Below are 12,187 nucleotides of genomic sequence, written 5' to 3'. Positions count from 1 at the left end.
CTTAAAAGTCTTTGATCCTCAGCATCTCGTGTGCCAACAAATGCCTTTAGTTTCAGTTCGGCCTTCCATCATGGGATCTGCCAAGGGTAGGGTGTTGTGATTGCGTAGGGATGACAATTCTAATCGTTAAACTAGATAATTGTGGGTAATCGCGCGAATGGATTGGATTTAGGTATGAAAATTCGGGTATATTTTGGGTATGAGGAAAAACCTTGATTATTATTCGGTTATGATTTTGGATATGGTTATAGGGCCCCCAACCAAATCTGAACATATATATATATATATATATATATATATATATATATATATTTATTTATTGTTCATCAATCCATTACCTTGAGAATACAAAAATTGCATTGTGTGAGTTACATTTTGTGGAAAAGTTCAAAAGTTTTAATATGAATTAAAATCTATGAGAATTTAATGGTACTTATGAGAAATATCAAAGATCAAACCAACATTATCAACGCTTAGCTTTAATTTTTATACTTCATAAGATCCATTCATTAAATCATTTTATACATCAAATATTTAATGACGAAATTAATATTTACTAAATTATCATGAGTCAATTGAATGAATATATTTTTTTTATTGACGAAGATGAATATAACTGTTAACCGATGGAGAATCCGTTACCCGGTGGGTATAGTTATGGATAATACCCTATGGTTAGTTTGCGGTTATAGATATAGTTAGTTTTCGTGGTTATAGGGATGAATATAGCATTTCTGTCTCTAAACTGAACCGTTGTCATCTCTATGGTTGCATCTAGAGAGCGACAATCAAGTACAAATAAATCAAGTTTTTATTAATTTGGTTGTTGAAAAAGTGATTTAATTTGCTTTGTTGAAAGAGTGTGAATTAATTTGCCTATTATATAAATACCTAAATTCAAACTTTTCTAATAGTAATTAAGAGAAATGCTAATAAGACTCTTTCAAAACTAAATAAATTCTCATTTTTGAGAGAGTTTAATTAGCATTTCTCTAGCAATCAAAGATGTTGTGAAGAAATGTTCATTGAATCAATACTTCCCTGGTCATTTGTTGGGATTGACTCAAGTGGGTTAGCGTCAAAATTTGGCTGCTGCGTGATATCCGTTGTTGGATTGATGAGATCGGACACGTGCGTGTTTGAAGTTTCAGTAGTTCACATTATGATGTATTAGTTTTGGAGACCGTCCTCTTTCGAGGAAATTAATCAAGCATTTAATTTTGGATCTACATCCTCCTCAATCACTTGTACCTAAATTACTTGGTTTTAATACGTCACTCAGTAAGTGAGAGGTTTTATATTTGATTTTTACTAAAAACGAATTTGAATCACATTATTACTAGCTTATTGTGAGGCTTTGAAAATTACTCACGTATAGATAATATTATTTGTTTTAAAAAAATAAATTTGTTTTTCCTCAAAAAGTAGATGTAATTGTGAATTAGTAATTGATCTAAATTCCTTTCTTTTCTTCTGGAGGGGTTCACCTCACAGTTGACAGTACCAGTTGACATGGTGTTCAGAGCTGAGGCATGCTTGAAGAAATACACAAGTCTGCATATATAGAACGAAGCAGCAAATTAAAGCAGCCCCGGGAATGCAGAAATGGCATAAACCAAATATGGTGGGAGTAAAGTGCAATTTTGACGGTGCTTGGGAGGCTTTGGAGTGGTTGTGAGGGAAGAGAAGGGTGAGTTTCTTGAGGCTGTTGCTGGACGTCGAGGGTGGGGTTTCCCTAAGCGGTGGCAGCAATAAGGGCTGTGCTTCTGCAGCAGGAATTGCATGTTTGTGCTACTATGTTAGAGGGGGACTCCAATGTGGGATCCATTGTTAATGATGTTCGGTATTTTACAAAATTGATTCCACAATCCAGGTTGCATCATGTTCGTCGGGAAGCTAATGTTGTCCCTCATAGGCTAGCCAGGTTTGGTGTTGGATGTGATCAGGATGCCACTTGGTTCGATGAACTCTTCCCCTTCAACAGCATTGAAATCCCCCACAAAATTTTATCAAGGCCCGTCTGACGCACTCTATCTTCTCTCGTGTACTGAATTGTTCAATCTATAAATGAATATCATACTCATTCTTAAAAAAGAAAAAAAAAAAAATCTAACAATACAGGTAAAGGATACATTTTTAGCATCTAATCGTATATCAAAGATCCTAAGCATTAGGGACATAGAAGAGATATCCGTCACACAAGAATTAATGAACATGGTTCGGGTTAAAATCCCTTCAATGTAACAAAAATCATGGCAAAAGTAGCATGTGCGATGGTCAACTCAACAGTTGTTTTTTTTCATTTGGCTTTTCGACACTCCGCGTTGATGAACCCCAATTTATTCTTGGCGCTCAGTGCGATGGCCATAGAACGGCACCATTTGCCATAGTTGTAGCCGGTAAGTTTGGCGGAAACAAGCATCAACCAAGGTAATCCGAGCAATGGATGCAAAATGAGCTAGAGAGATCACTTGCCTACTTGCATTTTTCAACTCTTCTGTGAGACATCTTCACTGCTGTTCTAAGGCATCTTCATTATTGATTTGATGCATCTTACCGATGATTTGGTTATTATAAAACATCTTAATTAATTGGTTCCATTAAGTTGTCAAGTTATAACACAAGGAACTGAAGAATAAATATCGACTATGCATAGTAAATAAGTGTTGCAGATTAATTTGCATAACTAAAAAGTAATCTTTGTTCAACAATAAATATTTAAAACACAAAGATATCTTACAAAACAATCTGTTACAAGATTTTTGAGTGGCGAATCACGCTCTCTCTTACTTCCAATGGCCTTTCACTTGGAAACATCTGGGTTGACTTATTAATCGAACTCGAGTATGTAGTGATATCATTTTCCTTCATATAATAGCATCATATTCCTGTTCATGCAAGGGCAAAAAGAAGAAATTGTACAGACCGATCGATATAGACAGACACGAATAAAATTCAAGCAGGGAAACAAATAGTGCAGTGGATATATATTTTTTGGTAACTGGATCTATATCACCCATCTGGCTATATCTTCTGCTATCCATGCATCTAAGGTTAAGGTATACTATTTCCTTAAATTAATATATGCAAGTAAGGACTCAATCCAAATAAAGGATTTTTTCTCCCAAGAAATTGAGTTCCATCTTTTCCAATATCATCTGGAATTTTAAACAAATATGTCAGTACTTCAGATTCTGAATCAAATACAGTTGGTGGTCGAACGTTAGAATTGCTATTCTAAGACCATCATCATACAAGGAAGTTACTGCAGTACCGGTCTCCCTTTAGATCACTGCCAAAAATTTTGCTTTAGGCAACATTCAATTAGCATTGGAAAAAAAGTACCATAAATTACTCGAGTTTTGAAGAGTGCATATATGCAGCTAATTACTGCAGTGAGTGTGGGAAGAATGGAGGGCATAGGCCAATGATGAGGTCGTCGGACAAGTTATATAGTACAGTTGTGATGTTGCGAGCCAGCTGTACTCACTACACACTTACTCGTATTCACTTACGTTGTCATATATATTGTGGAATTGGAGCCAACCATTTGGCATCCCCAATAAATTAACGACAACAACAAATTCATATGAATATGAATATCGTCCTCCTCCTAAATTGGACCATTTACCTCATCGCCGGTACATCACACACACACACACACACACACACACACACTTGATGCAGGGCCGGTCTATAGATTTTTGAGGCTCGGGGCGACGTAAAAAAATGTGCCTTAACTTCATATAAGAAAATGATTCATTTTCACATGTGAGATACTTAGAAAAACAGTTCAAACTCAATAATTTAGAAACATAGAAAGACTAATTTATTTTGTATCCAGAGAAGGAAACCAAAAACTTCGGGCTTACATGTAGACGATGAGTTTTGTTTTTCGTCTGAACTTTTTAAGTGTTTTTGTATAAATCATGAGGTATTTTTTCTTATTTACTACCCTTGTCAATATGAGACTAAAAAAATAATGATGTTTTCAAATCTTTAATTAATATGTATAAGTTGGGCACTAAATTAAACCTTTTGATGACATGTCATATGATTTGCAAATTTGCTCTAAAAATTTGGTCTACGTATTACTCTTTGTAGAAGATTAGACTTGTATTCAATCGAATATTTAAAAATAGCAACCCATATAGCTACTAGCTAGTAACTAAAAATAAATTAACAACCAAACAAATATTCGTAAAAATTGAAAAGAATAAACACATGCATTTCAAATTAAGGAAATCTCGTTAATTTTAAACAACAAATAACACATGCATAGGTGGTGTTTTGAACCCAAAACCTCTTCATTATTGTCAAATAACAAAACCACCACTTCTAGTTAAATTTCTTTGTCATCAAATCAATTTTTATAAATTTATGCTCTTATGAAAACATATATAAATATACCGTCCTAATAATTTTGGTGCCCTGAATTTTGATGGGCCCTTGATGGTCGTCCTGCCTGCATTGGGCTTGGGTCGGGCCCTGACTTGATATAGATAATATTTGAATTTTTTTTTTTTTTTTTTTTTTTTGTCAAACGATACATTCTGTTAGATTAGCTATCGACGGGGCTTTGAACCCACGCCATTATGCAAAGGTTCAACATCTTTTTACTACTGTGGTAAGGTACCTCATAACTACCCTATTTTAATATATATATTACATTGTTGCTCTCTAGACTCTACACCCACTGGAATTTTTTCGAGTAACGTGGAGGCAGAGACATGAGTGAATGCATGATGGTACGCTACCGTGGCTCTTACAATCTGATCCACCACAATGCGTGAACAGATGCAGCCCTGATTGAGATTCTGATGAGAAGAATCTTAGAATCTCAAAGAGCCAAAACCCTTGCTAGCTAATAAGGTCAACTAGTCCACAACCTTGAGCTTTCATAAAATACTTTATTGGCTTTTGTTTTTGTGTAAATGAAATTCGAAAATGGGTATGAGTTAATTACTAGAAGGGTGACAAACCATGAACCGGTAGTTTAGTGGTAAAAGGCAGATTGTGAGACTTATTTCAAATTAAAAACTGGAGATCTTGGGTTCGAAACCCATTGCTAGTGTGAAAGCCAAATTCGTGTCCGGCCCACATAAAGGATGGATAACCGTGATTTGCCACAAATTGTTCTATTTTTTCAAAAAAATAAAAAATAAAAAAAAAATTACTAGAAGGTTCTTTTCCATTCTCTATCTCTCTATCCTCACCCTTTCTCTCTCTTGGAATCCTTACTACGTCGATATCGATCCAATCCGTCAAAGATCAAAAAATGGGTCAAGTTTGTAATATGAACAAAAATTTGGTCAAGTTTGAAATTTGGGGATGCGAAGATATCTAATCACTCGATATAGGTGAAATTTGAAAATGACGCGACGGTGACAACAAAGATTAAGATTTGGAATGGTTTGCAGATGCAAGAACAACTCGGTAATTTGATTTAGATTCGCCGAACAGGGAGAGAGGAAGAGTGAGAAGTCGAAAGTGAGGAAAGGAAACGTCGTCGGTGGTGAGGAATTGCAGCCAACGTGGGTGATGGGGAGATTGGGGTTGCAGTTAGGTTTTTGTTATGTATAATTTATTTTATAAAAAGGGTAAAGTACAAAAAACTACCTCAACTATTGGAGTCACGACAGTTTCATACCTCATCTTTTAAAATTGACAATGTCATACCGCATCTTACGAATTTGTGACAATGTCATACTTCCATTAATTTTTCTGTTAAATGCTGACGTGGCAAGAGACGGGAACCACTTTCTATTAAAAAATTAATAAAATATTATTAAAAACTAAAAAAATATTAAATATTTTTTAAATATTAAAATAATAAATAAAAGTAAAATTTAAAAAAAAAAAAAAACTTAACAGTGTTAGACGTAGGGTTAAATTAGGAGAAAAGTGTAAAAAAAAAACTAAATAAGAGACAAAAAGGAGACATGGAGTCGGTAGAGCGGACCCGCATCTAACTAGGAGTTGTCAAATATGCCAACTAAGACTAAAGGAACTAGGAGTTGTCAAATATGCCAACTAAGACTAAAGGATAATGAAGTTTCCTCCTAGGGGGATGCCTTAATTGATGTGGCAACTAAATCAGTAATTTGATTCTTTTTTTTTCTAGCAGTCATTTTTTACAGCGAACAAAAATATGGTCGATTTTATTATTTAATGTGCGGGATCCCATAATTTACCAATTGGATACAACTTTTAAACTATTTTAAATTATTTTTTTCTTTAAAACTGTAGTATTGGGTCCCAATATAAAACAAAATAACAAGAGTAATGCTAGCAAGACCAACCATATGAGATCAAATCAAATCTTTTGCACCCAAACAAAAAAATGTGGGACGTCCCGAGTTCGATGATCCGAACTGGTGAGTCTGCTTGACTGTGGCCACGGGAAGAGTGAAATTCTTTATAGCCTCTCCGGGCCCAACATGGGTGGATAACTGTGGCTTGCCACTAGTTGTCCTCATTTTTAAGGGAAAAAAAAAAAGGTTGTAGCCTTTCTATGGCCCCAATTATTGATTGACACTTGTTTATAAATTTAATTTTCATAACTTTATTATCATAAACTTAATATGTGTCGAACAATGCTTAGGGCTATAGAGGGGCCATACCCATTTTGGGTGCACAAGATTTGATCTTCAACTATATGAACCAAATTTTATAAACCATATAACATGGTTGTTGATGATTTGATAATTACTTGATTAACGTACTTATTTTCTATTAGTGACACATCACATGGTCTGCAAATTTAGTCTAAAAAATTGGTTTACTTAGCATTGATCAAATAATAATTTAACATGTCCTTGGAATGAAAGAAATTTTAACATCAACTTCTTTTTGTTTTTTGTTTTGTTTTGGACATCTCCATTGAAGATGCAAATACAAAGATTATTTTTTAAATTATATTTTATAAACCAAATGATCGACAGTTGATGGTTCGATTTCGTTTTAATGATTTAAAGAAAGAATTTAATCATTAAATGTCACATCATATAGTCTACAAATAAGATTTAAAAACATAATCTCTAGCATCACCATAATTTTACTTTTATACTTCGCTGGGCAAGAGATTTGAAGTCCTACGCAAATTAATGTTTTAGATTTCCTATGGGGGCGTTTCACTTTAATCTAAACCCTAGTCAAATAATATGTCATGACTAGTCCACCACCTTGAGCTGTCATCCTCTATATATTTTAGGCTTTTTATGTTTTTTTGTAAATGAAGGTAGAAAATAGTTGTGAGCTAAAATCCATTTTTAGATTTTCCATGGGGAATTTTCACTTTTAGATTTTCTACGGAAGTGTGTTGGCATCTACCTGTGTGAAATCATATCTGCACGTTATTAAAGCATCTCTAATGGGAGGGATTCCAACTACCACCTTTAAAGACTTATTTAAGTACTAAAGAGAATCTTTGAGTCCTTAAAAGAATATTATCTCAAATGGAAAAATCTTTATAGTATAAACCTTAAATTTGAAGACTATATAATAAAAAAACTCTAAGTTAAATCTGGACCGTTTATATATATATATATATATATAAAACAAAAATGTGAGACCCAGCTTGCAACTGCATTAGCAGCTATCTGGCGACTAACATCCACCCGTGTTGCTGGAGCAAGCGGATGAGCTGCAACATCAATCAAACCCAATATTTGGAAGAAGCATGCAACCTTTCATGTGGGTGGGTTTCTATCCCCACTCAAAGGTGTCCCTATATATAGTCCTCAAATGTGAGGAAAATTTTGAGTACTCAAGCCAATTCCTATACTATAAGACTAGAGCTCCGCCCCACTGGAAGCCACAAGGTCCCTAAATTTAAAGACATATGGTGATAGAGGGTGGTAAGGACTCTATTTAGTAACTTCACTGGAGATGCTCGTATCTTCTCATTTTCTTGTATAATATACGCGAAAAAAATAGCGTAGAGGTATTTTTCGTATGCATGGACACTTTTGAGAATGTGTCAAATTGTACATGTGAGTAAAAGAAAATTTTGAATTCCACGAGCCCCATATGTTTGCCTTTGGCATCCTCATTCCTTGTGAATGAATGTATTGATGAAGTTTTCGGTAACCAAATTACCTCTAATATAAATTGAAAGACTTATAAATCAAATAAGTATACATAGTTGAATAAAGAAAACATTTTAATTTCTTATATATCTTATTGATGTAGTTGAATAAAGAAAACATTTTAATTTCTTATATATCTTATTGATGTGCAAAACAAACAATAAAATTGAAATAGGAGTCGTTCGCTGACTATCATTGTGAAGTGTCGACATTTGCAAGAAAAAAAGTTGGAAAGAGAATTATCCCTTTCTCATTCCTGAAATGGACACAAGAAACCACTGAAACAGAAAAATTGGATAATTTCAGCCAGTTTTCTTATACCAAATCTGAATAATTAATATACGAGTGTCCACAATTAAAATAATCAAATATTGATTAAAAAAACGCATCTGGTTTCTGTGTTCACACCATTTGTGAAAAATGAAACACGAAAACTGAAACATCCTCGTCATAATCTCTCCAGACAAGAATTACAAACAAAACCAATAAAAATGAGAAAATTTCCCTCCACATTAGTCCTAGCTACAATGAACCTACAGATCATGACAACCCATGAAAATTTCAAGAAAACTAAGGACTTAAAAGACTCTAGTAGCAACAACAATATTGAGCATGGACACATGAGTCATATGACATGATAGAGACCTAGAAAATAAAAGTGACATTGATGTATCATCAAAATTTAACTACGACCATGCCTGATGGCTGGCAACACTGGTACTCCAAATATGCAGGGTGAACCTGTTCCCACACTGTTGAAACTAAAACACTTCCCCGCTGAAGCTCCTGATCCCCCAATCCCACTAATTTTTTGATCTTCAACAACATCATCCTCGTCATCATCTTCACAACCATCATCATCGTTGTTGTCATGGCCACCATCACCAACATCATTCCCAATCTCATTCTTGTTCATGTTCCCATTCTCGTTCTCGTTCTCGTTCTCATTCTCGTTCCCATTGCAAGCAAATGGGGGAATCAAAATCTCATTTTCAAGCAGGACAAGCTGCAAAGTGAGCCTGCCATTAGACCTATGAGCCCTAAGGTACTCATGATGCTTAACCTTCTCCTCGGTGAGAATCAACCTCCCATCATCTGTGTAATGCCTCTTCAACACCCAAGGCATATGAGAGGGCAAGTTCTCAGTGCGTGCTAGCAATTGTATAGGAGGTGGAAACTCCTTGTTCTTCAATGCCCATTTTTGCTCTCTCCTACTCCTTACCCTCTGACCAAAACTACCATCACGCCCATCACCACCGCTACCGGTCACCTTCAGTTGCGGTTTATGATCATCACAGTCCTTGAGCACGTCAACCGAGCTCTCCATTCCAATGTAGTCCCCGGTCAAAAGGGAAGAAGAAGTTGGGGATAGCAAGTCAGAAAGCGTCATGTTGCAAGTTTTATGAGATGGGTTTTCTTAGGGTCTAGGGTTAAGGGCTTGAGACCAAATTCTAGAGGGGTTGGAGTTTGGTTTTGGCATCGGCGAGGCTCATTGGGGATCTGCATAGTGTTATTATACAAGTGAATTGTGAGATAGATAGGGACAGTGTGACAGGGCTCTTTTGGCTGATGTGTTTAAATGAGGGTTTGGAAATTACAGAGTTGAGTGTGTTGGATAGAGAGAGCCAGCTAATATTTGCGACATAAATATTTTGGTTTATTCAGAAAGCAGAATCTGATAAATATTGCAGTGTTGCACTATGACTTGCCTGGAAACTTTCAAAACAAGAAACCAAAAGAAAAATTGTTAAGTCTGTGTAAATGTTTAGTAAATATTGCTAATAAGTGATAGCTCAAATAAGTAAAACCTAAAAATGATTCAACAAATTAAAGGGTTGTCAAGAAAATGTTACAAATTGTATTGTAAGAAAAAAAAAAATAATTGCCAAACTGTGAATTTGAACAAATACGCATTTAAATTTTGTTAGTATACCATTAATCTAGACTTTAAACATTCAATTCTTTTGAAAGTGCGGTGCATAACATGTGATATTGTTATTTTCAAAATCATTGGAAAATTATTAATGTATGGCGTTAAATTCATTTGAAAATTCAATGCATAACAAATCTAAACATACATTCAATTTTATTTGAACATTCAAATTTATTTTACACCAAAAATATAAAAATAAAAAGTATTAAAACTTTGAATTTAGTCTTACAAATGGTTGGGTGGATTGCACGTGTACTTTCCACGGCATGCATGGATATATGTATGTATTCATACTGTTGTCTGTTTGGGGACCTCACTATAAATTGTATCTTGCGTACCATTGAGATGATTGAACTTAATAGTATCATGATCAACGACCCAATATGCATAACTATATGTCAATCAACGACAAGCATATTATATAAAATTAGGAAACAAAATACTATGTTGGGAGAAGCACAAAACATTAAAGGAAACGTATACGCGTCGGAAGAGCTCGAGAGACAAATATACAGGTGAACAGATCAGCATGCAACCTGCAAGCTAGCATCTCCCTACTTTCTATTTCTTAATTTTATCGTTTGCTTCAACCATAATTTGTAAATAATTAAACACAGTTAATAAATAAACTAACTAATATCATATTAATGTGAGACCCTAATTTTGTGATGGAAGTGATGAATTTGGACAATTATGTTTTGTATTTACTGATAAATAACTGAAGCAGATGCTAATAATAGTAGAGGAAATAATGTGGCCCTTAAGTATTTAAAACGCAGTCCAGCAAAAACACTGAATTCAAGTAATGTATGATAGAATAAAAAATTTCCCAGAAAGGAAATTAACCAACAAAAAGTCAATATTCAAAAGATTAATTACAAAGAAATCAATAAGTGAGCTTCCAATGTTAAACCTAATGCGTTCATGTACATTCAAATACCATTGCACTAACCTTGAGTACTCATCTTCCTAGCACTGCAGCAAGCACTGCAATTGTAGCTAACACCCTCTTGCAATTCGAACTTCAAAGGATGATCTTCTGCACACTCACCATCACTGTATTACTCGAACCTATGGGGAGTTCTATGAGTGTATGTATCAGTGGTGTATGCAGGGACATTCCCTTGATATTTATACTACTACAACGTACATTCTCATAATCATACGCTAGGATTCCTTATTGTACAAGGATATAATCTACCAAATCTCAATCCAAATAGGATAGTATCAAGAGCCCTTATTCTCCAATTATAACCGGGTTATATTCCTTTACTTGGAGTCCAAGTTATAGCTTATAACTAAACCCTAATCACACTTACATTCCACATCAATCTTTATTAACTATATTGAGTTATTAGCTGTTGGATTAAAGTCTAACATCCAACATTCTCCCACTAGGTCAGTTAGTTAATTCAAGAAAGAACTTTAATGAATCTGTAAGCATGATTCTTTACTGACCAATGGATTCAGTTAAACTAATAAGCTTCTTGCATACTTCTGTCAAGTAAAGATTACTCATTTAGAACTATCAGAGACTATGAACTTACATTTGTGTTCGTGAGCTCTTACAATCACTGAACAAGATCCTTACTTACATGAAATATCAACTCCATCACTTCTAGGTCCACTTAATCAGCCTTTATTTATGACTGCTTAATGCTTCCTATGAAGCTTTCAAGCTATAAGAATAGCTCACATATGTTTTCGTGAAAAAAACTCAGCATATATGCCTATCAATCTCTCAGCATTACTAATTGCAGCTAATAACCATTTGCTGCTACATTGTTACACTGTAATAGATACCAGTTGCTTATGATCTTTTAGCAACTTTTATTTCCAACAGAAAATAAGAACCAGAACTGTATTGAAACACAATATGAATTACTGAAGTAGCATCCCTTTAATAACCATTCAATTCAACTAAGTGTAGCGACTAGCTAAACACAAAATCAAAAAATTACTTCTTACTGTCACGATAATAACTAACATACATAATTATGCCATATACTATCACTACTCCCACTAATTCAACAAATCTAGGATTGCAGTCACTCCCATATTGACTGTATGCTTGTGAAAAACTGCATTTGGTAGTACCTTAGTGAGTGGATCAGCAAGCATTGCATGAGTGTCAATGTAATCAACCTTAATCTCTCCAAACTTT

General features: G+C 34.6%; 1 protein-coding gene across 1 annotated transcript; it reads right to left on the bottom strand.

Annotated features, from left to right (window-relative positions):
* Positions 1 to 8,611: 8,611 nt before the first annotated feature.
* On the bottom strand, positions 8,612 to 9,555 carry LOC137717123 (uncharacterized). Its single transcript, XM_068456428.2, has one exon. It carries the CDS (start codon positions 9,478 to 9,480, stop codon positions 8,773 to 8,775), a length of 708 nt encoding a protein of 235 aa, XP_068312529.1. The 5' UTR covers positions 9,481 to 9,555; the 3' UTR covers positions 8,612 to 8,772.
* Between the last annotated feature and the right edge of the window lie 2,632 nt (positions 9,556 to 12,187).

The sequence above is a fragment of the Pyrus communis genome, chromosome 8 (assembly GCF_041283825.1).
Source record: "Pyrus communis isolate YQ-2024b chromosome 8, ASM4128382v1, whole genome shotgun sequence".
Lineage (NCBI taxonomy): Eukaryota > Viridiplantae > Streptophyta > Magnoliopsida > Rosales > Rosaceae > Pyrus > Pyrus communis.
The sequence above is the reverse complement of the archived record's forward strand: the minus strand, read 5'-3'. Positions and strand labels throughout refer to the sequence as shown.

Excerpts from the sequence above, each read along its gene's own strand:
- LOC137717123 (XM_068456428.2), bottom strand. The coding sequence starts at position 9,480 with ATGACGCTTTCTGACTTGCTATCCCCAACTTCTTCTTCCCTTTTGACC.